Genomic DNA, 26934 nt, shown 5'->3' on the forward strand with positions numbered 1-26934 from the left:
GGACGTGACTGACCGCAGGATGAATTAGGCATACCATATCACGTGAAATGATCTGTCCTTCACCAAGGTCAGTTCTTCAAACCCTGAATATGGTCTGTTCATAGAATCCCTACAGTGCAGAAGGAGGCCATTCGGCCCATCAGGTCTGCGCCAACTCTCCAACAAAGCATCCCGCCCAGGCCCACCCCATCCCCATAACCCCATGCATTTACCCCACTAATCCCCCTAACCTATACATCTTTGGACACTAAGGGGCAATTTACCATAGCCAATCTACCTAACCTGCACATCTTTGGACTGTGGGAGGAATCCGGAGCACCGGAAGGAAACCCACGCAGACACGGGGAGAATGTGCAAACTCCACGCAGTCACCCGAGGCTGGAATTGAACCCGGGTCCCTGGCACTGTGAGGCAGCAGTGCCAACCACTGTGCCACCGTGCCGACCATGATTAAAGGATGTGGGAAGGTTAATTTGATACTGCAGAAGACAGCTGTTCAAAGACGTTATGTAGAAGTACATAGAGCTTTACTGCGCAGAAGCAGGCCATTTGGCCCAGCATGTCTATTCTGGTGCTTATGCTGCACTTGAATCTCCTGCTACATCCAATTCTATCCAGTACACCCTTTTATTCCTCTCTCCAATATCCATTTCGCCAGCTTCTCCTCCTTAAATTCATCTAAACTATTCGTCTTAACTATTCCATGTGGTTGTGAGTTCCACTCTCTTGAAGAAAGGGTTTTGAATTTTTCACTGGATTTGTCAGTGACTGTCTTATATTTCTGGCCCCCAGTTGGGAAATATTTTGATTTGATTTGATTTCTTGCGTGCTAGACAGACAAAACATACCGTTCATAGAGAAGGAAACGAGAGGGTGCAGAATGTAGTGCTACAGTCATAGCTAGGGTGTAGAGAAAGATCAACTTAATGCAAGGTAAGTCCATTCAAAAGTCTGACAGCAGCAGGGAAGAAGCTGCTCTTGAGTCGGTTGGTATCTAACCTCAGACTTTTGTATCTTTTTCCCGACGGAAGAAGGTGGAAGAGAGTGTGTCCGGGGTGCGTGAGGTCCTTAATTACGCTGGCTGCTTTGCTGAGGCAGGTAGACAGCAGGTACATAATGAGGGTTTGTTACCCTATTACCGTTGGCAGATGAGTGTCTGATGGCAGTAATGGTGGAAGCATTGTGGAAGCAGAATGTTGCTCTTACCACATCCAAAGGCCATTTAAAGAGGTTTCAACTTTTGACTCAGTTGAAAGCACTCTTGTCTCTTGAATTAGATTGTTGCTGCTTCAAGTTCCACTCTGGTGATTTAAGTCCACAATCTTGTGCTGCCCTGTTGGAGATGTCACCTTTTGGATGAGACATCAAACCAAGGTAGGCGTAAAAGGCATAACAGATCTCAATATTCTGAAGAGCAGCGAGTTCTCCCTAGCAACCTGCCCAATATTTATCCCTTAAGCAATATCACTAAAATCAGATCTCTGGTCTTATTGCTCTTTGTGTGAGCTTGTCGTGTGTAAATTGGCTGCCATGATCCTCACGTCATAAAAGTGGGAACAACAATAAGTGACTAATCAAATTCATATGTCATCTAGGAAGAAGATTGAGCTGGAAAATAGTCTCTCTGTGGACTAGGTGACGATGAATTTCACCATTCTACGTTTCCACACCTACATTCCAGGGTGACACATGCCAGGGCGGCACAGTGACAGCGGTTAGCACTGCTGCCTCCCAGCACCAGGGACCAGGTTCGATTCCCGGCTTGGGTCGCTATCTGTGCGGAGTATGCACATTCTCCCCGTGCCTGCGTGGGTTTCCTCCGGGTGCTCCGGTTTCCTCCCACAGTTGGAAAGACGTGCTGGTTAGGGTGCATTGGCCATGCTGAATTCTCTCTCAGCGTACCCGAACAGGTGCTGGAATGTGGCGACTCGGGGGATTTGCACAGTAACCTAATGGCGGTGTTAATGTAAGCCTACTTGTAAACTTGCTAATAAACCAAATTATTTCTGGGTTCTCTCTCCATATCTGAGCTGTAAGTGGCCAATAAAAATTGAGCAGGAGGTGTGGAAGAAACAGCATCAAAATGGAAACAGCCACACAAATAGAAAGCCAAGTGTATCAGTGGGTGACTGGGCATCACAATGGGTTGGCGAGCTGCCCTCGTGTCCCTCAGATCTGCATTGAAATCCAATACGGATCAATAGACTCAGTGTGAAATGGACAGGACTCCACCCTTGTGAGGATTTGTTTAATTGGCAGTTTCACTCTGAAAAGTGCGAGTGCTATTCTGAAGGTTCATAGAAATCATAGAAACCCTACAGTACAGAAAGAGGCTATTCGGCCCATCGAGTCTGCACCGACCACAATCCCACCCAGGCCCTACCCCCATATCCCTGCATATTTTACCCGTTAATCCATGCATCCCAGGACACTAAGGGGCAATTTTTAGAATGGCCAATCAACCTAACCCGCACATCTTTGGACTGTGGGAGGAAACCGGAGCACCCGGAGGAAACCCACGCAGACACGAGGGGAATGTGCAAACTCCACACAGACAGTGACCCAAGCCGGGAATCGAACCCAGGACCCTGGAGCTGTGAAGCAGCAGTGCTAACCACCGTGCTACCGTGCCGCCCCAAATGGTTGGAAAATGTTATCATTATAGAGACGGAATGAAATGCGCTGGAGCAGCCCAACCTGTGCAATAATCAACCTGGGAGTGTTTAATTGGTTGCTAAAAATGAGTGTGTGTTCCAGTTGCCCGTTTAACAACCTCCTTTAAGAAGCACAAAACAGAAGCAAGACTTTTCATGCATTATTGATTTTTTTTGCACATACAATATAGCCGCAGTCTCTATTCAAAAACTAAAAACTAATTATGTTTTAATAAAGTAGCTGCTCTGATCACAAAATAATGGAATCCATGGATTGTCAATAGTAGAAAGAAACCATTTACCGCAAGTGTCATAATGAGTCCACTGGCAATGCTACATTACGAATTAGGTCCTGGACCAGTGTGATGCTAACCAGGGAAGGAACAGTCATTCTCTGCACACTGTAACTTAACAAGCAATTTGTGGTATTACTTCTGGCTAAGCTTTATGACTCAATCTTCATTTAAAAGCTTTGTAATGTTCTGTTATCTTGAGGGCCTGGGTTCCTGTGCAGTCAACCGACGCTTGATTGACCTGGGTTCGATTCCCGGCTTGGGTCACTGCCAGTGCGGAGTCTGCACGTTCTCCCCGTGTCTGCGTGGGTTTCCTCCGGATGCTCCAGTTTCCTCCCACAGTCCAAAAGACGTGCTGGTTAGGGTGCATTGGCCATGCTAAATTCCCTCTCAGTGTACCCGAACAGGTGCTGGAGTGTGGCAACTAGGGGATTTTCACTGTAACTTCATTGCAATATTAATGTAAGCCTACTTGTGATGCTAATAAGTAAACTTAAACTTAAGATCTTCCATCTGTATGGTGGGTGTAGCTAGCAGGGGAAGAAAATGCAAACCCAACCCTGTCAACCCTGCAAACTCCTGCTCCTCGTGGGCAGCACGGTGGCACAGTGGTTAGCACTGCTGCCCACAGTGCCAGGGACCCGGGTGCAATTCTGGCCTCGGGTCACTGTCTGTGTGGAGTCTGCACATTCTCCCCGTGTCTGCGTGGGTTTCCTCCGGGTGCTCTGGTTTCCTCCCACACTCCAAAGATGTGCGGGTTAGTTTGATTGGCCGTAGTAAATTGCTCCTTAGTGTCAGGGGGTTTAGCGGGGTAAATACATGGGGTACGGGGATAGGGCCTCGGTGGGATTGTTGACACAGAATAGAATAAAATCCCTATAGTACAGAAGGAGGCCATTCAGCCCATCAAGTCTGTACTGACCACAATCCCAGCTAGGCCCTATTCCCGTAACCCTCATTTACCCTGCTAATCGTCCTGACACCAGGGTTAATTTAGCATGGCCAATCAACCTAACCCGGACATCTTTGTTGTTGGTGCAGGCTCAATGGGCTGAGTGGCCTCCTTCTGCACTGTAGGGATTCTATGATTCTAGGATTGAGATGATACAGGGATTGAGATTAATGGGGATGGTCCAGATGCAATGCATTTAAGCTATGAAGAAAAGGAGTATGTGGAACATGGACACCAGCAGGAACACAGAGAATAGGAGCAGGAGTAGGTTATTCAGCCCTTCAAACCTGCTCCACTATTCAATATGATCATGGCTGATCCTCAATCTCAATACCACATTCTTGTGGCCTCCCCATTTCCCTTGGCACCTTTCGAGTCGAGAAATCTATTTCCTTCTTAAATATATTGAGCGATTTGGCCTCCACAGCGTTCTGTGGTAGAGAATTCCACAGGTTCACCGCCCTCTGAGTGAAGAAACCTCTCCTCAATCTCAGTATCCGGAGACTGACTCCGATTCCTGGGGTGGACGAGGCTCGGAGAACAGCATTCTCCGTTGGTCTTGTAAGGGATCGTACGAACCTCGGGCGGACGTGCTGGTAAAATTCCGCCCCTGGTTCCGGACCCCCCCAGTCAGAGGAAACAACATCCCTGCATCCAGTCTGTCCAGCCCTGTCAGAATTTAATAGGTTTCAGTGAGATCCCCTCTCATTCTTCCAAATTCCAGTGAATACAGGCCCACTTGACCCAACCTCCTCATACAACAATCTGGCCATCCCAGGATTCGGTCGGGTGAACCTTTGCTGCACTCTCTGCGACCTTTTGCACTGAGTGACCTGTTCGTGCTATAAATTCTGGGCAACGCTTTCATTGTCGAAAGAGTCAAGAGATACAGTGAGAAGGTGGATACAGCTGTCAGTCTATCTAGCAGAGAGATACATAGTGTTGCGTTTTTCCTAAAGATTCTTGGTTCTCCCTGCAGATTCTTGTGGTTCTCCTCTATGCTTTCCAATTCCAAAGGGGCGGCATGGTGGCACAGTGGTTAGCACTGCTGCTTCACAGCTCCAGGGACCTGGGTCCGATTCCCGGCTTGGGTCACTGCCAGTGTGGAGTTTGCACATTTTCCTCCGGGTGCTCCGGTTTCCTCCCACAGTCCAAAGATGTGCGGGCTAGGTCGATTGGCCATGCTAAAATTGCCCCTTAGTGTCCTGAGATATGGAGGTTAGAGGGATTAGCGGGTAAATGTGTAGGGCCTGGGTGGGATTGTGGTTGGTGCAGACTCGATGGGCCAGATGGCCTCTTTCTGCACTGTAGAGTTTCTATGATTCTATGAATTCCTCCCACAGTCCAAAGATGTGCGGGTTAGGTTGATTGGCCATGATAAATTGCCCCTTCCTGTCAGGGGGATTAAGGGGGTAAATGTGTGGTGTTACGGGGATGGGACCTGGGTGGGATTGTTGTCGGTGCAGGCTTGCTCCAAATGGCCTCCCTTCTGCACTGTAGATTCTATGCATTAGCAATGAGGAATCTTCACCTACATCCTAAAGGAATAATTGAAACCAAACTAGGAATTATCATTCATCAACTCGTAATCATCCGTGTCAGGATCAGAAAAGTGCTTCTGATTGCCAGCTAATTGTTCGAGTGGCATCATCAGGGCTTCTTGGCGGGGTGACACAGTGCCACATTATTCCAGCTGAATCTTGTCCTCCCCTGCTCTGTTTCAAAAAACACAGCTGGAATCAACTCGGAGACATGATTAATTTTAAACTCTCGTTCACATTCCAAGCACGAGACATTGAACAGAGGCCCATCTGCCTGCTCGGGAGAATATCAAAGATCCCATGGCACTGTTTTGAATAGGAGCAAGGGAATTCTCCTCGGACAATAGTCATCCCTCAATCCACACCATGAAAACAGATTATCTGGTAAAAGGTGTGCGGGTTAGGTTGATTGGCCATGCTAAATTGACCCTAGTGTCAGGGGGACTAGCAGGGTAAATATGTGGTGTTACGGGAATAGGGCCTGGGTGGGATTGTGATCAATGCAGACTTGAGGGCCGAATGGCCTCCTTTTGCCCTTTAGGGATTCTATGATCGCATTGTGTGTGGGATCTTGCTGTGCGCAGGTTGCCTGCCACATTTCCTACGTTACAAAAGTGACCATGCTTCAGCGAGTAATTAATTGGCTATAACTCGCTCCCTCTGACTATCTCTTCCCCCCTTCCCTCCCTCCCTTGGTAAGTGAGTCTCTGCCTTCACTTTGCCAGTCTTCTCTTATTTTCCGTCACTCCTTTCTACTGCTCAAACCATCGACTCTTTCTTCTTATATAAAGAATGCGATTCTGCATCCCTCCACCCCCCCAGCCGCCCCCACCCCACCCCGCTGCACCCCATGGAGTTGCTTCAAGGTACCGGGGGGGCGATTCTCCCCCAAAAAATTCCAAGTATCGAAATTGCGTAAAAACTGGAGTAAATCCCGCTGGTATTTTCAGTCGGAGTTTCAAATGAACCTCCTGCGCTCTGTGCATTGCAGAGTACCCGAGCGTGAATCACGCTGAAAATCAGTTGACGGGATCTATTCCCGCCCGAGAGGCCGGCAGCATAGCGCTGAGGGGGCCACTGCGCACGCGCAGATCTGTCGGCGCCGAGATTGGTGCATACGCAATGGCCCTGCATAGCCGGCCTCCCGATCGCTGGCCAGCCCTGCAACCCCGCTTTGCCGTCCCTGTGACCCCACTATGGCCTGATTGCTGGCTCCCCGAACATATCCGGGCCAGCCTCAAACCCCTCCCCCCCACCCCAACAACCCCAAAGTCCAGTCCTGATCGCTGGCCTCCCTCCCTTTGATCGCGATCCCAGTGCAATATGGATCCCCCACCTCCACTGATTGTCCCCCATTAGGCCCTGCACCCTTGGCACTGCCCGATGCCTTGTGGGCAGTGCCAAGATATCCCCAGGGCATTGACACTTTGCCCCTTGTGCAGTGTCAGGGGGCCCAGGCTGGCAATGCCAAGGTGGCAATGCTCAGGAGGTACCCCCGACTCTCTGGGGAGAAGGGGCCTTCCTTCACTTCAGTGGGGTCGGGCTGCCAACTCCCTGCAAGTGGGGAGCACTAGTAAACCACGCTGGAATGAAATACTCCTGGCGGGGGGTGGGGGGCGGGGGAGGTGGGGGGTGAGGGGGTGGGTGGGGGGAGAGGCTAGCGGGTCCGGAGATTTCAGTTCTGGGCCCACGAATGGGATTTAAAACAGATTCAAATGCACATTTAAATAATTTATGCAGCTCTGCGCCAGAAATTGGCGCGGAGCTGATGGCGCCGGAAGCCCGGCTGGCGGAGACGCGCGGAGGCCATGGCACCCAGTGGGAAGCCCGTGAAACGGCCTTGGGAGAATCACCCCTAAGGACTTTGGAAGTAAAAATGCAACATTCTCACACTGACTCTCGAGCTTGCATCACCTTCAATCCTGGCTGCTCATTGTGAGTTTGGCGAATTTACTGTCTCCGTATTCACCTACTCCCTCTTCCCAAAGCTTGCTTACTTAGTCACAAGTAAGGCTTACATTAACACTGCAATGAAGTTACTGTGAAATTCCCCTAGTCGCCACACTCCAGCGCCTGTTTGGGTCAATGGACCTAACCAGCACGTCTTTCGGCCTGTGGGAGGAAACTGGAGCACCCGGAGGAAACCCACGCAGACATGGGGAGAACGTGCAAACTCCGCACAGACAGTGACCCAAGCCAGGAATCGAACCCAGGTCCCTGGCGCTGTGAGGCAGCAGTGCTAACCATTGCGCCACCATGTTGTCCTTATCCCTTATCCCAGGGATAAGGCAGAGGATTGAGACTGGGTAGAATGCCCTTTCAGAGAGCTACTGCAGTCTCGCTGGACCGAATGGCCTCCTTCTACACTGTGACGATTCTGTCATTCTGATACCGTCTCCTAAGTGTGAATTAATCGCGTGAATCACGACACTGAGGGTCAGCACATTGCTTAAACAAAAATACCCTGATGCATCATTGGACAAGAATTGGAAGCTAAGATTGATAGATTTTTGATAGGCAAAGGCATTAAGGGTTGATGGAGTTAAGATGCAGATCACCCGTGATCTAACTGAGCAATGGAGTGGCTTCAGGGCATTTTAGGTTTCTCCTCCTGTTCCTAGTTGGAGTGCCTTCATTTCTGTTAGGCTTTATGCTCAGTTAACCTTTGAATAAACTCTAAGACATTGGTGTATCTCCTCCTGAAATATGCACTGAAAATTAATCTTCCATTTTATATTTCTTGTAGATTTACTCGATCACAAGCAATTCAGACACGTTGCGTACAACTACACCACCTTCTGGTTTGAGGAGGGTCTGGGACAGCTTTATGTTGGAGCAAGAGGAGCCATTTATGCCCTAAATATAAACAACATCAACGACAGCTCCACCAAAGTGGTAAGAATCAGAGACTTGTAAATTGCTGAAGGACGCAACTTAGCCCATTGTGGCAGTGAGAGAACTATCCACATGGTCACACTCTATCTTGCTGCCGACCCATAGCTCAGTAAAGCGTGGCACAGTGGTTAGCATTGCTGCCTCACAGCTCCAGGGACCCAGGTTCGATTCTCAGCACGGGTCACTGTCTGTGCGGAGTCTGCATGTTCTTCCCGTGTCTGCGTTGGTTTCCTCCGGGTGCTCCGGTTTCATCCCACACTCCAAAGATGTGCAGGTTAGGTTGATTTACCATGCTAAATTGCCACTTAGTGTAAGGGGGACTAGCAGGGTAAATATGTGGGGCTACGGGGATAAGGGCTGGGTGGGATTGTGGTCGGTGCACACTCAATGGGCCGAATGGCCTCCAGCACTGTAGGATTCTATGAATCCTTTCCTTCTTGAGCACTGGCCCAGTTTCCCTTTTGGAAGTCACTGAATCCTTCACTGCCAGCCTTGAGGCGGAGTATTCCACTGTGTAAGCAGCATCCTGCAATGTGACATGGTGGCAGTGCTGCCTCACTGCGCCAAGGACCCGGGTTCGATTCCCGGCTTGGGTCACTGTCTGTATGGAGTTTGCACGTTCTCCCTGTGTCCATGTGGGTTTCTTCCGGGTGCTCCGGTTTCCTCCCATAGTCCGAAAGACATGCTGGTTATATGCATCAGCTACGTTCTCCCTCAGTGTACCCGAACAGGCGCCAGAGTGTGGCGACTAGAGGATTTTCACAGTAACTTCATTGCAGTGTTAATGTAAGCCTACTTGTGACACTAATAAATAAACTTTAAACATCTCTGAGAGAAATGCAAGTTGTTGTGACTGGTTGAACTCTTGGGGTGGGTGCGCCGGGGGGGAATGGGGGATGGGGGGGTGAGGTTTGGGGAGAGCAGACCAAAGTGTAGCTTTCAGCCACGTTAGGGTGAGAGAACAGGGACAACGGGACCACAGCATGCCGATGTACTCCGGTCTGCAGTTTAAAATCATACATTCTGGGCAGCATTTTCCAGCCGCGCTCGCCCCGAGACCGGAAAATCCCACCCAGGGTCAATGGACCTTTGCACCGTCCTGTCCCGGGAAACTTCCGCCCTGTCTTTCGATATTCCTATGCTGACGTTTATTATAGGAACAGCATGTCACGCATTTAGGCCCTGGCAGTGGGCAAGCTGATAATTTAGACACATGTTCCGGCACGTGTTCGGGTACACTGAGGGACACTTCATAGCTGGCAGAGTGTTTCTTAACCTCAGCGTAACATAGCACTTACTTTGTATGGAGTGTGTTATTCCGCTGAACATTGGCAACAGAATTGATTCTGACTGTAAGAACTCCCAAGGCAACATTCTTGCACCATTAAATTCCTTTCTAGGTGAATGATAGGGAAATTGTGCAAAATCTTCAAACCCATGCCCGCAGTTTGATGTTCCCAACCCCCACCCCTGGGAATAAGACCACGAGATATCGGAGCAGAATTAGACCATTCGGCCCATCGAGTCTGCTCCGCCATTCAATCATGGCTGATAAGTTTCTCAACCCCATTCCCCCGCTTTCTCCCCGTAACCTTTGATCCCTCTACCAATCAAGAACCTTTACCAATTAAGGGCAGCACAGTGGCACAGTGATTAGCACCACACCAGAGACCCGGGTTCGATTCCCAGCTTGGGTGATTGTGCGGAATCTGCACGTTCTCCCCGTGTCTGCGTGGGTTTCCTCCGGGTGCTCCGGTTTCCTCCCACAATCCAAAGATGTGTGGGTTAGGTGGATTGGCCATACTAAATTCTCCCTTAGTGTCAGGGGGACTAGTTAGGGTAGATGCATGGGATTATGGGGATAGGGCCTGGGAGGGATTGTGGTCAGTGCAGACTTGATGGGGCGAATGGCTGCCTTCTGCACTGTAGGATTCTATGATTATATCTATCTCTGTACTAAATATACTCAATGACCTGGCCTCCACAGCCCTCTGTGGCAATGAATTCCATAGATTCACCACCCTCCGGCTGAAGGAATTCCTCGTCATCTCATGCGCAGGCATGTGTGTGGGCTGGAAGTGCTACAAATTGGGTGGTTTGGGATGTGCCTGTTGCCTACTAACCCCTGATGGTATTTGGCAAGGTAAGTGGCGGGCATTCTAGCTGCCCATCCTTTGGCCAGTCGAAGCCTCTCTCGCTGCCGCACCACATGGTAATGCGGTGACTGCTCAGGCTGAGGATGGGTGGACAAGGACCCCTCCTGTTCGGACATCTTGTGGTCCCACTGAAGCAATGGTCAACCCCCAGGTGTGAAGGGCCCCTGCATCTCTTTCTTCCCTGCATCCCACTTACCTTCACTCTGGGCCTCCAGGGCTTCTCCCAGTCCAGGGCCTCTCAGAAGTGTCCATTACTCCTGGTCACGTTGCTGGGATTCAAGAACTGTGGGTCTCTGGATTGACTGACAAATCTTGGGGGTGGAAATCCTACCTTGGGATTGGACAAGGTTGGGTGAGGGTCGGAGACGGTGGTTGGTGAAAGCCATGGTGTGATTTCCTAAATCCATTAGTGAGCCAGATGGATTTTTACCACAATCAACGTTGTTCGCTGTTATTGAGACTAGCTGCATAATTCCAGACTTAATTAATTGAATTAATTAATTGGACCTCCAGCTGTCATGGTGAGATTTCATAGAAATCATAGAAACTCTACAGTGCAGAAGGAGGCCATTCGGCCCATCGAGCCTGCACCGACCACAATCCCACCCAGGCCCTACCCCCACATATTTTACCTGCTAATCCCTCTAACCTACACATCTCAGGACTCTAAGGGGCAATTTTTAACCTGGCCAATCAACCTAACCCGCACATCTTTGGACTGTGGGAGGAAAACGGAGCACCCGGAGGAAACCCACGCAGACACGAGGAGAATGTGCAAACTCCACACAGACAGTGACCCAAGCCGGGAATCGAACCCAGGTCCCTGGAGCTGTGAAGCAGCAGTGCTAACCACTGTGCTACCGGAGCCTATGTCCTCAGATTAAGCCTTGGCCTCTGGTTTAGTAGTCCAGTGACATTACCACTACACCACTGTCACCTACGGGCTGGTGTAGAAATCATAGAAACCCTACAGTGCAGAAGGAGGCTATTCAGCCCATCGCGTCTGCTCCGACAACAATCCCACCTAGGCCCTAACCCTGTAACACCACATATTTACCCCACTAACCCCTCTAACCTACGCATCCCGGTAGACTAAGGGTCAATTTAGCATGGCTAATGCACCTAACCCACACATCTTTGGATTGTGGGAGGAAACCGGAGCACCCGGAGGAAACCCATGCAGACACGGGGAGAATGTGCAAACATAGCACAGACAGTGACCCAAGCCGGGAACCGAACCCAGGTCCCTGGAGATGTGAGGCAGCAGTGTTAACCACCGTGCCGTCCTGCTGTCATGGAACTTGGCAGCTCCCTGTCCCCCGTGTAGGAAGACTGTGAGAGCTCCGTTTGCCGCCTCAGGAGCCAGACCTCCCCTGGCTCTGCCCCCAGAGGCAGGCAGGAGTTCTACAATCTTACGAAGCAACCAAGAATCCCCCAAATCAACTGAATCCCAGTGTGGCCTGCAGTCCCCGATCAGGAACTGAACCTCATCTTAATGGTCGATGATGTGCAGACTCTCATTGCTGCCTCTCACTTCTTTCTTCACAGGGGCTTAAGTTTGTTTCACTCATGTATTTGAATGCCTTTTTGTTGACAGATACATTGGGAGGTCTCTCCAGATGAAAGAACCGGATGTCTAGAGAAACGGGGTTACGTTGAGGTATGGTAAAGTGGATTAAACCTCTTGAGCCCACGCAAACCCAAGTCCCATTAACCTACCATCCCTGTGCCCCTGCCTCCTGTTTACACAACACCTTGAATTTTAAAATTCTCACCCCCCCTTTACAAATCCCTCCAAGGTCTTACCTCACCCTCTCTCCCTCCCTCCCTCTGAAAGCCCTACAATCCTCCAAGCTCTGGCAGCATGGTAGCACAGTGGCTAGCACAGCTGCTTCACTGTACCAGGGACTCGGATTCGATTCCCGGCTTGGGTCACTGTCTGTGTGGAGTTTGCACGTTCTCCCCGTGTCTGCATGGGTTTCCTCCGGGTGCTCCGGTTTCTTCCTACAGTCCGAAATTCGTGCTGGTTAGGTGCATTGACCCAAACAGGCGCCGGAGTGTGGCGACTGGAGGAATTTCACAGTAGCTTCATTGCAGTGTTAATGTGAGCCTTACTTGTGGCTAATAACTCAATAAACTTTAGCTCTGTCCCTCCAATTCTGGCCTCTCGCACATCTCCGATTTTAACTGTGCCACCATTGGTGCCCAAGCCTTCAGCTCCCTGCGCCCTAACCTCTGGAATTCCCTCCCGTGACCCCTCTCTGCCTCTCCCTTTCCTCCTCACGGTGTTCCTTAAAAATGATGCCGAATTTAGCCACCCTGGCCGAATATGTCACCTGGTGCCAAATTCTCCGTGTGCTGATGTTTGAAAAACTTCAAAATGCTTTGACATATCTGAACAAGGATACCAAATGAATCCAAGTTGTTGGCTGCTGAAAGAATGCTTTGGAGATTGAGTGCGATTGTAAAATATCTTCCGCTCTCTGCAGATCGATTGCTTCAACTATATCCGCTTTCTGAAAAGATTCAATGAAACTCATTTATTTACGTGTGGGACGCATGCTTTCCATCCTCACTGTGCTTACATTGTAAGTATTTCTCTGCGGTTGCTGGCATTGATAATTAAAGCATTCTCCTGCTGTGCATGTCTTCTACAGGTGGTTTTTGATTTGATTTATTATTGTCACATGCATTAGTATACAGTGAAAAGTATTGTTTCTTGCGCGCTATACAGACAAGGCATACCCTACATAGAGGTGGAAATGTAGTGTAGTGTTACAGTCATAGCTAGGGTGTAGAGAAAGATCAGCTTACGGCGAGGTAAGTCCATTCAAAAGTCTGATGGCAGCAGGGAAGAAGCTGTTCTTGAGTCGGTTGGTACGTGACCTCAGACTTTTGTATCTTTTTCCCGTTGGAAGAAGGTGGAAGAGAGAATGTCCAGGGTGCGTGGGGTCCTTAATTATGCTGGCTGCTTTTCCGAGGCAGTAGGAAGTGTAGGCAGAGTCAATGGATGGGAGGCTGGTTTGCGTACTGGGCTTCATTCATGACCCTTTGTAGTTTCTTGCGGTCTTGGGCAGACCAGGAGCTGTACCAAGCTGTGTGCCACTTTGATTCATTCTTTCTCCCCTCACTATTCAGGAGATTGAGAACTTCACTTTATCAGTCACCGTTGAAGGGAAGGAGAAGTGTCCTTACGACCCTACGGTTGGATACACAGGCCTCATTGTAGGTAGGTAGCACTTATTAGACACTACTGGTAAATCTATTTGCACTGTGGTACTCGTGTCAAGCTAATCAAGGTCGTTTTTCTGATGATGCACTGAGTTCAGAGGAAGCCTGCTCTTTGATGTTCGAGGAAGTGTTTGTGACCACCTAAGTCAATAGTTGGCAAAATCGTGTCGAATCACTTGAACTTCTGAGAGTGAAACTCTGCAGTGTCGGGAACCTGAACAACAGAAAACGCTGGAAATATTGAGCAGGTCAGGCAGCATCTGTGGAGAGAGAAACAGAGTTAACGTTTCAGCATTGGAGTGACAATGTGAAGAAACATTTGGGCGGGATTCCCCCATGTTTTGTGGTGGGGAAGGTGGCCCACCATTGGCCCGCAGCGTGATCTTCTGGTCCCGCCGCTGCCAATGGGGTTTCCTGTTGTTTGCAGCCTTGCCACGGGGGACCCCTGGCGGGAGGCCTTGCCGAGGGGAATGGCTGCAAAATCCCACCCATTTACCAGAATTGAAATAAAAGCAGAAACTGCTGGAAAAACTCAGCAGGTCTGGCAGCGTCTGTGGAGAGAACACAGAATGAATTCATGTGACTCTTCTCCAGAACGGCCTGGAATGTTTAATCTGTTTTTTCTCCACAGGAATAGCCGGAAAATTCCGGCCTTGAGTTCAGATCCCGTTATGGCCACTTCTGAATCTCCATCCCAGCAAGTCTTTGGTTATTTGGAGGTTCGCATCAGAAAGAAAATGTGCGGGTTAGGTGGATTGGCCATGCTAAATTACTCCTTAGTGTTAGGGGGATTAGCTGGGGAAATGTGTGGGGTTAAGGGGATAGGGCCTGCGTGGGACTGTTGCTGGTGCAGGTACGATGGGCCGAATGGCCTCCTTCTGCACTGTAGGGATTTTATGATTTATACAGATATTTTTGCCTGGCAAATGATTTCCAAGAGTTGGTCACTCGATTGCAGGGGAACATAAAGGTTCCTAGGCCACGGGAAAGAGTATTAGTTTATCTCCAGAATGCACTGAGTTGTCTCATTGTGGTGCTGGAATGGGATGGTAAAGTTACTGGATTAATGATTCAAGGTCACGGGGTGGGGTTTTCTGCGCCTCCTGCCACATATTCCGCGGCGAAGGTTCGCCAATGGCCAGCGACAGGATCTTCTGTTCCCGCCACTGTCAACGGGGTTTCCCATTTTATGCATCCCAGGCTCTGGGAAACCCATGGTGGAGACTTGTCATCAGCGGGACTGGAAGATTCTAGCCTTGAGTTCAAAACCCATTATGACCACTTCGTTCCAACAAACCTTTGATTATTTGGAAGTTCACATCAGAAAGAAATGAGCAAGAAAGTTACTAAGTTGTTGTAGGAGTGCATCCAGCCTTACGGATATCCTTCAAGGAAAAGCTTTTGCCTCTTATCTGCCTTTGGCTTGTGTGATTCCAATTCCACATTATACGGTTGACACTTAGTGCCCGCCCGAGATCTGAGTTCGCATAACGATGCCCTCAGTTGTCAAGATGCTCACCACCACGGGGACAACTAGAAATGTGGCCTTCTTGAGATCCTCAGAACGTATCCTACCCTGCTTTACCGAACTTCTGTAATAATGGCATGGTGGCACAGTAGTTAACACTGATGCCTCACAGCACCAGGGATCTGGGTTCAATTCCGGCCTTGGGTGACTGTGTGGAGTTTGCGCATTCTCCCCGTGTCTTTGTGGGTTTACTCCGGGTACTCCAGTTTCCTTCCACAGTTCAAAGATGTGTGGGTTAGGCTATTGGCCATGATAAATTGCCCCTTAATGTCCAAAGATGTGTAGCTCAGGGGATTAGCAGGGTAAATATGTGGGGTTGTGGGGATAGGGCCTGGGTAAGATGCTCTGTCGGAGAGTCAGTGCAGGCTCGATAGGTTGAATGGCCACCGTCTGCACTGTCGGGATGCTATGACTCGATGAAAGTGTAAAGATGCACTTTCAGAGACTCCATTAATAAAAAAAAATCAACTTATACCCTTTGCTGCACTTTACATATTACTTAAATCTTAATTTGAATCCCCTGCTATCTGAACCCTTGCATTAGCAGCCAGCTTGGTTGGAAAGTCATTCTTAATTCCTTTCCATTCCTTACTGATCAGCTCAGTTATCTCTTCACCAAAGGAATCAAGCACAATTTTCTTCAGTCTCTTTCCTGAACCCCCTGATACCCAGAGATGTTTCTCACGTTCATTCGGGCAATCATTCTCTTCAAAGGTTGCTTTTAAGTTAGTGGCGGAGATTATATTTTGGCCAAAAATTCCGAACAAAACAAACCTCCATGATCTGCTGTTCCCACAGATGGTAAAATCTACACTGCCACGCTGTATGGGTTCCATGGCGCTCTGGCAGACATAAAGAGGAACTTCCAAAAGCGCTCCCTCAGGATGGATGACTCTCTCCCTTATTCACTGAATGGTAAGAAAAATAATTCATTCATTCCAAACTGATTGTAAACTGCCTGACACGACCTGTCCTAAAGTGAAGTTGGACACCCTCAACTTCATCCCCATGGCAACTCTCAGTATCCTCTTCATCTCATTTGAAAAAGACGGGTTGAATTGAACTTGGCTGATTAGGCCTTTGGAAGCTGATGTGTAAGAGCGACCCAGGCTATATGATTGTTGTTGGTTCACTGACGCCCCCCCTTTAGGGAAGGAAACCTGCCGTCGGTGTCTTGTCTGGCTTACGTGTGACTCTAGGTCACAGCAATGTGGTTGACTCTTAACTGCCTCATGAACTGGCTGAGCAAGTCACTGCGATTTGATTTGATTTATTATTGTCACATGTATTAACATACAGTGAAAAGTATTGTTTCTTGTGCGCCAAACATGACAAAGCATACCGCTCATAGAGAAGGAAAGGAGAGAGTGCAGAATGTTGTGTTACAGTCATAGCTAGGATGTAGAGAAAGATCAACTTAATACAAGGTAGGCCCATTCAAAAGTCTGATGGCAGCAGGGAAGAAGCTGTTCATGACCACAGACTTTTGTAACGTTTTCCGACGGAAGAAGGTGGAAGAGAGAATGTCCGGGGTGTGTGGGGCTCTTGATTATGTTGGTTGCTTTTCCAAGGCGGCGGGAAGTGGAGACAGAGTCAATGGATGGAAAGCTGGTTTGCGTGATGGACTGGGCTTCGTTCATGACCCTTTGTAGTTTTTTTGCGCTCTTGGGCAGGGCAGGAGCCATACCAAGCTGAGAGACGACCAGAAAGAATGTTTTCTATGGTGCAGCTGTAAAGGTTGGTGAGAGTCATAACGGACATGCCAAATTTCCTTAGTCTTCTGAGAAAGTAGAGGCATTGGTGGGACAACCGGGGCTGGACAATAAATGCCAGTGATGTCTGGGTCATGAGAAGCCAAATTGGAATCGCATGGTGCTATGTTTACAAGTTGTTGTTACTTTTGAGACCAAAGAGGTATACAAGATGGTAAAAGGTATGGATAAAGTAGACGTGGAGCGGATGTTTCCTATTTATGGGGCATTCTAGGACGAGAAGTCATAGTCTTAGGATAAGGGGTAGCAAATTTAAAACAGAGTTGAGGGGAAACTATTTCTCCCAAAGGGTTGCGAATCTGTGGAATTTGCTACCCCAAAGTGCAGTGGATGCTGGGACAGTGAGTAAATTTAAGGAGAAGTTAGACAGATTTTTAATTGGTAATGGTGTTGAAGGGTTATGGGGCGAAGGCAGGAAAATGGGGACGAGGAGCATATCAGCCATGATCGAATGGCGGAGCGGACTCAATGGGCCGAATGGCCTAATTCTGCTCCGACATCTTATGAACTTATGGGCAAAGTTGATGGGGTCTTGAATCGGAAATTTAAAACGGAATGCTGGAGATTAACGTTGGGATTGGTCAGCCCCTTAAATAAGGAAAGACTGATTCATTTAAGCTTCTCCTGTTCTCTTTACCCCTCTGCACAGGCCCAGCTGTGGGCTGTTCAGCTTTGGTGCTTTCACCTCTGCCAGCATGTCGTGCCCTTTGGCATCCCTATCCCAGAGTATGCCATCGCTGAATACACTTAAGAGTGATGTGGAGATGCTGACGTTGGACTGGGGTGGGCACAGTAAGAAGTCTCACAACACCAGGTTAAAGTCCAACAGGTTTATTTGGAATCATGAGCTTTCGGAGCGCTGCTCCTTCCTCAGATGAGAGAAGGAGCAGCGCTCCAAAAGCTCGTGATTCCAAATAAACCTTTGGAACTTTAACCTGGTGTTGTGAGACTTCTTTCTTGTATACTTAAGAGTGAGATAGGCAGAATTTTGGCCACTCAGGGAATGAAGGGATGTGGAGATGAGTTCAGTCAGGGTTAAATGGCAGAGCTTGATGGGCTGCGTGGCTTTCCGCTGCTTCTGTGTTTAAGTTCTCCTGTTCATCAGTGCGGTCAGTGCTCTTTCCCTCTTTTCAGATGTAACCTTCGTCGACTCCTTCCTGGTGACGGAAAGTGTCAACAGCTCCATGGGAGATGACGACAAGATTTATTTCTTCTTCACGGAGAAGCTGAGTGAAGAGAATACGTTCAATGGGAAGCCACTAGTTACGAGGGTGGCTCGAGTCTGTAAGGTGAGAAGAGTTGGCAGCTTGGATTTGTGTGATTGGTGAGCACCGTGTAGAGGATACAGTGTAGGGCACTGTAGTGGCCTTGGGTGAATGTCTGCGCAGAGTCTGCACGATCTCCCCGTACCTGCGTGAGTTTCCTCCAATTCCTTCCCACCGTCCGAAGATGTATAGATGAGGTGGATTAGCTATGGGAGATGTGTGGGGTTATGGAGATAGAACGAGGAAGAAGGGCTGGATAAGATGCTCTGTCAGAGAGTCAGTGCAGACTCAATGGGCCAAATGGCTCTACTGCACTGTAAGGAATATATTAAATGTTTATTTATTATTAGTGTCACAAGTAGGCTTACATTAACACTGCAATGAAGTTACTGTGAAAATCTCCCAGTCGCCACACTCTGGTGCCTGTTTGGGTACACTGAGAGAGAATTTAGCATGGCCAATGCACCTAACCAGCACGTCTTTGGACTGTGGGAGGAAACTGGAGCACCCGGAGGAAACCCACACAGACACGGGGAGAATGTGCAGACTCCGCAGATAGTCACCCGAGGCTGGAATTGAACCCGGGCCCCTGGCACTGTGAGGCAGCAGTGCGAACCACTGTGCCACCGTGCCGCCCGTGTTGATGTAAAAGAGAGATTTGTAGGAGAGTGTGTTAGAATGACTGACCCAAAGAAGCTAGTTTGTTGGTCTTGGAGGGAGAGAATTCCCCTTTTGTTGCGGGGAATCTCTCCGGGGAAGGGGTATACTAGTAGTAGAGTGTACAGTGGACTAGGTGCAAGTATACAGCTCATTTCCTCCGGGTTTCCTCCAAGTTCCCTCCCGCTGCTCTGGTTTCCTCCCACAGTCCAAAGATGTGCAGGTTAGGTGCATTGACCATATTAAATTGGCCCTTGGTATCCCAATGTTAAGGGGATTAGAGGGATAAATGCGTAGGGTTATGGGGATGGGGGGGAGCTGGGTCTGGGTAAGATGCTCGGTCGGAGAGTCGGCGCAGGCTCGATGGGTCGAATGGCCTCCCTCTGCACTGTAGGGTTTCTATGATTCATGATGCGGCCAAGTAAATAAAGTTCTTTTGTTCAACCGAAGAAGCCTCTGGGAGCGCATCTTCACACCTTGTTTGGTTTTGCTTAATATTTCTGTATTAAGAATGAGGGGAACATAGTACAAGAAATAGAACAGCAGTCCTGAAATAACCCTGTGCGATATTAGGTATGAGAGCTTGGTATGTTTCTAGGACACTAACTTGTCTGTGACGTTATTGTGCAAACCCATCTGAAATAATCAACTTCTGTTCAAATAACAAATGTATTGGAATCAAGGGAGCTGGTGGTGTAGTGGCATTGTCACGACTAGCAATCCAAAAACCAGGGTAATATTCTGGGGTCTCGGGTTCGAATCCCACCATGACAGATGGTGGAATTTGAATTCTGTTTAAAAACAAAAACTGCAATTAAAAAGTCTAACAATGGCCATGAAACCATTGCTGATTGTTGTAAAAACCCATCTGGTTCACTAATTTAGGGAAGGAAGGAAGGGTGGCTCAGTGGTTAGCACTGGAAAAAGGGCTTTGACAAAGGGTTATCTGGACTCGAAACGTCAGCTCTTTTCTCTCCTTACAGATACTGCCAGACTTGCTGAGATTTTCCAGCATCTTCTCTCTTGTGGTTAGCACTGCTGCCTCACAGTGCCAGGGACCCGAGTTCGATTCCCAGCTTGGGTGACTGTGTGGAGTTTGCACATTCTCCCCGTGTCTGCGTGGGTTTCCTCCGGGTGCTCCGGTTTCCTCCCACAGTCCGAAGAATGTGCGGGTTAGATTGATTGGCCATGCTAAATTGCTCCTTAGTGTTAGGGGGATTAGTCGGGTAAATATGTGGGGTTACGGGGATAGGGCCTGGGTGGGATTGTTCTCGCTGCTGACACGATGGGCCGAATGGCTTTCTTCTGCACTAGGGATTCTATGATTCTATGAAATCTGCCGTCCTCACGTGCTCTGACCTACATGTGACTCCAGATCCATGCCAATATAGTTGACTCTTAAATGGCCACTCCATTCAAGGGCAGTTAGGGATGGGCAATAAATTTTAGCCTAGTCAGCGATGCCCACATCCTGTAAATGGAAAAGAAAATCTGGGAATTGAATCTGGGAAGTTTTTTTTACACAGAGTGGTGGGTGCCTGGAACTCACTGCTGGGGGAAGTAGTGGAAGCAGATATGATGGTGAGTTTTAAGGGGCGTCTGGATAAATACATGACTACGATGGGAATAGAGGGATATTGTCCCCGGAAGGGTAGGGGGTTTTAGTTCAGACGGACAGCATGGCCGGTGCAGGGTTGGAGGGTCGAAGGGCCTGTTCCTGTGCTGTAATTTTCTTTGTTCTTTGTTTGGGAAGTTGAGGTTGAAGGTCAGCCATGATTTTATTGAATGGTGGGGAAGGCTCTAGGGGTTGTAAAGCTTACTCCTGTTCCTCATTCTTATGTTCTATTCACCGCTAGCATTTTGGACTGATGTCCTGTCTAAAAGGTCATTGATCTGAAACATTAGCTCCATTTCTCTCTCCCGAGCTACAGTCCAAATGCCGGGTGTTTCCAGCATTTCCTGTTTTTATTTTGAATTTCCAGTTTCCTCAGTGTTCAATTATTAATGTGGGTGTTTTGTCCCAATATTGTACCCCAGAGTTTTCAGGCTTGTATCTCACCTTGTGGCAGTGACGCAGTTTATTGCTTGACAACATTTCATCATCAACTGTTCAATAAAAGTAATCTATGATCACATTTAATGCATTCCTCAGCAACCCGTGTTTCTTCAGGTATTTTTGGGAGGGTGATTTATTGCTGAATTGTGAAGATCAGTCCTCTTGCAGTATATTCACCAAGTAATAAAGCTGCATCTGATATTTTAAAAACTGGTGAGAATCAGCAGTGGTCTGGGGGCTCTTAAATGTCACGGAAGATAAGATTTTTGCCAGGGTCGTGTTGTGGATTCACGTTCAACTGAAGACAATTTGCTTGAAATGCAGGTGCCACTAATGAACATAATAACAAGGAGCAAGAGCAGGCCATTCGGCCCCTTGAGCTGACTGCTCCACCATTTAATGGGATCATAGCTGATGTGATAGTAACTTCAAATCTGCATCCCGCCTACCTCCAATAACCTATCACCCCCTTGCTTACCAATGGGGGTGGCATGGGGTGGCACAGTGGTTAGCACTGCTGCCTCACAGCGCCAGGGAGCCGGGTTCGATTCCCGGCTTGGATCACTTAACTGTGCGGAGCCTGCACATTCTCCCCGTGTCTGCGTGGGTTTCCTCCAGGTGCTCTAGTTTCCTCCCACAGTTCAAAGACGTGCTGGTTAGGTGTATTGGCCGTGCTAAATTCCCCCTCAGTGTACCCCGAACGGGCGCCGGAGTGTGGAGACTAGGGATTTTCACAGTAACTTCATTGCAGTGTTAATGTAAGCTTACTTGTGACTAATAAATAAACTTTAACTTTACTTTGAAGAAGTTATCCATCTTTCCCTTAAAAGTATTTGAAGACTTTGCTTCCATCGCCTTTTCAGGAGAAGTGTTCCAAGGACCCACAACATCGAGGGGAAATAATTCACCTCATCTCCATTTTCAATGGTAACACCTTATTTTTGAACAGTGACTCCCAGATTCTCCTACAAGGGGAAGCATCCTCTCCTTACCCACCTTGCCAAGACTTAGCTGTATATCTCTTAAATAAGGATGTACTTGCTGGTTTTTCTTTAAAGAACAGGACTTATTATAACAGCATACTTTCTGCTCTGATTGGTATCCACATAGAGTTAAAAGTTAAAATTTATTTATTTACTAGTCACAAGTAAGGCTTACATTAACACTGTGAAATTCCCCGAGTCGCCGCACTCCGGCGCCTGTTCGGGTCAATGCACCTAACCAGCACGTCTTTCAGACTGTGGGAGGAAACCAGAGCACCCGGAGGAAACCCACGCAGACACGGGGAGAACGTGCAAACTCCACACAGACAGTGGCCCAAGCCGGGAATTGAACCCGGGTCCCTGGCATTGTGAGGCAGCAGTGCTAACCACTGTGCCATCGTGCTTAAAGCCAGGGATAGGCAACTGAGTGGTCGAGTGAGTGGGCAAATTAGTGGCCCTTCTTCATATCAGTGGGCTGAAAGATTGAATTGGAGCATGTTCGGTAACCATGACCCCCCCCCCATGAATAGTACTGAATACATTTAATACACACTGAATATTTTGTAATCATGAGATGTCAGACTTGAAGTAGGCCATTCGGCCTATCAAGTCTCCTCTGCCATTCAGTGAGATCTGGGAACGGTGGGGGAAGGAAGTTGCCCCAACTCTGAGGGGTCTACAGAGTGAGGCATCCCCTTTCCTGCCTGAGATGGGGAAACGTTTCCCATTTCCACCGTACCCACGCCACCAGTCTAAAAATTTGAATCTGGGTGGGAAAAGGTCTTAAGTGGCCAGCTTGGATGTGAATCGGTGGGTTTCCTGCCCGAAGCCCTCCCCGGACAAGCGTGAAATTGCATCTGGGTTTGGGCGGGTGGATTCTCGGGGGCTGGAATCCTGCCCATTCAATTTAATGCTCTTTGCCGCCCTACCCCTGCCTCAGAACTCACTTTGGGGGATCGTAAAATTCTGTCCCTTATGCCCACCTTTGCCCTGTATCCCTGAATCACATGGGTTAACAGAAATCCATCAGTCCCACTTTTAAAATGAGCAATTGATGTAACGTCAATCGGTCTTGGAATTGAACTGGAGTCTTCTGAGTTTTTGGAAGAGGATGGGGTGCGATTTGAACCTTTTAATCACCATTTGTCCCAGCGGAAATGCAAAGCGAGAGTCCTTTCGAATGGCCTGTTCTTGGAAAGAACTCTGGAACCTCATAAAAGTGGAACAATCTGAACACAACTTGAGAATGCTGAACTTTGCATTTTGCATTGTTAACTGTGTGGGTGATTACAGCAGTCTGGGCCAGCCTTTGTGATAAATGAAAATGATCTAATAGTCTTCCTGCGTTTTATAGGAGTGGGAAAGACAAAAGCAGAAGATTTATTTCTTCTAATGGTCTTGTGCACGTGGCTTAATATCTAAGAATGTGGCCTTGTGTGCCCTTGGGTTCAATTTAGAAACCTCTTTTATGAGTTGCATTTTGCCACCTAAATTGATAATATATCATCAGAAATGTCAGGCCCAAGAACTACAAGTCTAGAAAGACTGATTCTCCTTCAAATCATTCACAGGATGTTGGCATTGCTGGCATTTATTGCCCTTCAGAAGATGGTGTCTTCTTTGGTGTCCTTTGTGGTCTCTTCAGAGGGCAGTTAAGATCCATTGCTGTGGGCCTGGGGTCACTTAGAGGGCAGACCACTCGGTAAGGATGGCAAATTTCCTTCTCTGAAGGACACAGTGAACCATATGGGTTTTTACAACAATCAGATGGCTACACGATCGCTACGACTGCTAGCCTTTTATTTATTTAACATGATTTACATTCTCCGGCTGCTGTGGTAGGAATTTGAATGGTGTTTCTGCATCATTAATCCAGGCCCATGAATTAATAGCTCAGTAACATCATCACTATTTCTGATACTCCCCGCTTCCTTTTTTCATTGGAGGCAACTTCCCACAGGGCGGAATTTTACGGTCCTGCCGAGTCAATGGACGTTTGAATGGCTCGCCACATTTTACAGCTGCTCTCACTCTGCAACGGAGCTGGAAATCATAGAATCCCTACAGTGCAGAAGGAGGCCATTCAGGCCATCGAGTCAGCACCGACCACAATCCCACCCAGGCCCTATCGCTTTAACCCCATGCATTTACCTGACTAGTCCCCTTGACGCTAAGGGGCAATTTAGCATGGCCAATCCATCTAACCCGCACATCTTTGGAGTGTGGGAGGAAACCGGAGCACCCGGAGGAAACCCACACAGACACGGAGAGAATGTGCAAACTCCACACAGACAGTGACCCGAGCTGGGAATTGAACCCAGGTCCCTGGTGCTGTGAGGCAGCAATGCTAACTACTTTGCCGCCCAAAATTCCACACATAGTTTTAATAAAATTAGCTGGATCTCTTTTCCACTCACAGCAACCCCCCCGCCCTCCCCCCTCCCCTCTCCCCTCCCTGTTTTCCGGCAGTGGAGGCACCCTGCCATTGGCCAGCAGCAGGATCTTCCAGTCCTGCCGACAGGATCTTCCAGTCCTGCCAGTGTCTAAGGGGTTTTGCATGCCCCACAACCTCCACTGCCAGGGAACGTGCTGTGAGGGGGAGTCACCATCAGCAGGACTGGAAGATCCCTCCAGCGGGAAGGACCGGAAAACTTCACCCTGAATCTTCAGGTGAACGCACTCCGAGTGTTTACCTAATCCCGTGGTGTAACTAGACTCACACTAAGGTGCTGGATTTCCATGGTGGGAAGTGAGTTATTTTCCTCTGAGGGTTCCATCTTTGTTCTCTTGCTTGTGAAGATTCGGGGCCTCCCTGTTAGCACAGACAGCTCTGGATTGACACTGGTTGAGTTTGGGGCAAGTCGGATTTCAATGCACACATCAGCTCTGAAGTAAAGTGGAGTGAGATTGTCTCCTCTTCGCCTCTCTGGGTGGGTGCTGACTCTGCGATGCATCTGCACTGTAACCGCAGGGACGGTGCTGAGCCACCGCTTGTGGATGGAGTAGTGGAGTTGTTCAGGTGCGGATAGAATCAGAGAATGTGGGTTCCGTTCCCGCTGTAAGCCATTTGAGAATTTTGGATTCAGTTGGAAATAGAAATACTCTCAGTAAATGTGACCACAAAGTTTGGATTATCATGAAAACCCAACTGAATCGTGGAATCCTTCAGTGCAGAAGGAGGCCATTCAGCCCATTGAATCTGCACCAATCACAATCCCACCAAGGCCCTATCCCTATAACCCCATGCATTTACCCTAGCTAGTCCCCCTGACACTAAGGGGCAATTTAGCATGGCTAATCCACCTAACCCGCACATCTTTGGAGTGCAGGAGGAAACTGGAGCACCCGGAGGGAACACACGCAGACACGGGGTGAATGTGCAAACTCCACACAGACAGTGACCCCCAAGCTGGAATCAAACCTGGGTCCCTGGCGCTGTGAGGAACTGTGCCACCGTCATCAGTTTCCTTTAGGGGCACAGTCTCACGAATCCAGTTCCAAATCAAACATGGTTGAGACTCATAACTGCTGCTGAAGTGGTCTTGCAACATTCAATTAGCACAGCCTTGTTAGGATACCAGAATTAAAGAGAGACCCACATTTGCAATCAGCAGCATTTTATCTTTGCTAAATAGCTAGTTTTAAATATTCATCTTTTAACCATGTGACTATAAACATGACTTATTTCTAGTTCTGAAAGTGTTTTGATTTTGGTTAGCTTAATTATTATTCATTAAAAGAATGTTTTGGTTAGCTAAGCCCGCCTGAATCTGAGTTCATGTCAGGATTTGTTCTTTGCACTTTTGTGGATCATGGCCGGAATCTTACCACTGGTAAAGTTTAAAGTTTATTTATTCGTGTCACAAGTAAACTTGCATTAATACTGCAATGAAGTTACTTTGAAAATTCCCTAGTCACCACACTCCGGCGCCTGTTCGGGTACACTGAGGGAGAATTTAGCACGGCCAATGCACCGAACCAGCATGTCTTTCGGAATGTGGGTGGAAGCTGGAGCATCCGGAGGAAACTCACGCAGACACGGGGAGAATGTGTAAACTCCACACAGACAGTGACCGAAGCCGGGAATCGAAACCGGGTCCTGGCGTTGTGAGGCAGCAGTGCTAACCACTGTGGCACCCACGGGAAAATTCCCCCCCCTCCCCCCGCAGTGAACTGGTTGCCAAATTCTCCAGCCTCGCTGCAGCATGAACGGGCGGTGTGATCGAGCGACCCCTGATCTGCAGAGAAAATTTGATCATTACAGGACAGCAGAACGCACTGACTCGGAGGTGTCTCGGATTCCCAGGGCAGAGCTTTGGTGCTGCACCAAATTGCCAATCTCAGCCCCATGGCCAGTGGGAATGTGCTGGGCGCAGCTCAGCTCTCGGAGGGAGAGTGTCCCATGAGCCGGATCTTTGTCCATCTCCTGCTTGTCACAAAGCAGCAGCCTGAGTTATGGCCCGGGTTCAGGCTAACTGGGTGGCACGGTGGTACAGTGGTTAACACTGCTGCCTCACAGCGCCAGGGACCCGGGTTCGATTCCCAGCTTGGGTCACTGTCCGTGTGGAGTTTGCACGTTCTCCTCGTGTCTGCGTGGGTTTCCTCTGGATGTTCCAGTTTCCTCCCACAATCCGAAAGATGTGCTGGTGCATCAGCCATGCTAAATTCTCCCTCAGTGTACCCGAACAGGCGCCGGAGTGTGACGACTAGGGGATTTTCACAGTAACTTCATTGCAGTGTTAATGTAAGCCCACTTGCGACATTAATAAATAAAATAACTTATTGACCCTCAGCCACAGGATGGGGAGGGATAAAACAGTGAACAAAATGTATCTTGAAGATAATAATACTTTTCATCTACTTGGCAGTTAATAGAAGGGTGAGTCAGTGATGATGATCACTCATTGAAGGATAATAATGAGTGTTCCCATTTCATTTGCCTGGCTCTGTA

The 26934-nt window shown here is 48.5% G+C and overlaps 1 protein-coding gene across 2 annotated transcripts in view; it reads left to right on the forward strand.

Moving 5' to 3' along the window:
* Positions 1 to 26934, forward strand: part of sema4gb (sema domain, immunoglobulin domain (Ig), transmembrane domain (TM) and short cytoplasmic domain, (semaphorin) 4Gb) — a 166020-nt gene that overhangs the window by 93190 nt on the left and 45896 nt on the right. For both annotated transcript variants that reach the window (XM_078223139.1, XM_078223140.1), the window contains exons 3-8: positions 8187 to 8335; positions 12089 to 12151; positions 12981 to 13079; positions 13630 to 13720; positions 16049 to 16165; positions 18157 to 18311. In XM_078223139.1, the coding sequence (XP_078079265.1) occupies positions 8187 to 8335; positions 12089 to 12151; positions 12981 to 13079; positions 13630 to 13720; positions 16049 to 16165; positions 18157 to 18311 (674 nt within the window). The remainder of the gene's footprint in view (positions 1 to 8186; positions 8336 to 12088; positions 12152 to 12980; positions 13080 to 13629; positions 13721 to 16048; positions 16166 to 18156; positions 18312 to 26934) is intronic.

The sequence above is a fragment of the Mustelus asterias genome, chromosome 11 (genome assembly GCF_964213995.1).
Source record: "Mustelus asterias chromosome 11, sMusAst1.hap1.1, whole genome shotgun sequence".
NCBI lineage: Eukaryota > Metazoa > Chordata > Chondrichthyes > Carcharhiniformes > Triakidae > Mustelus > Mustelus asterias.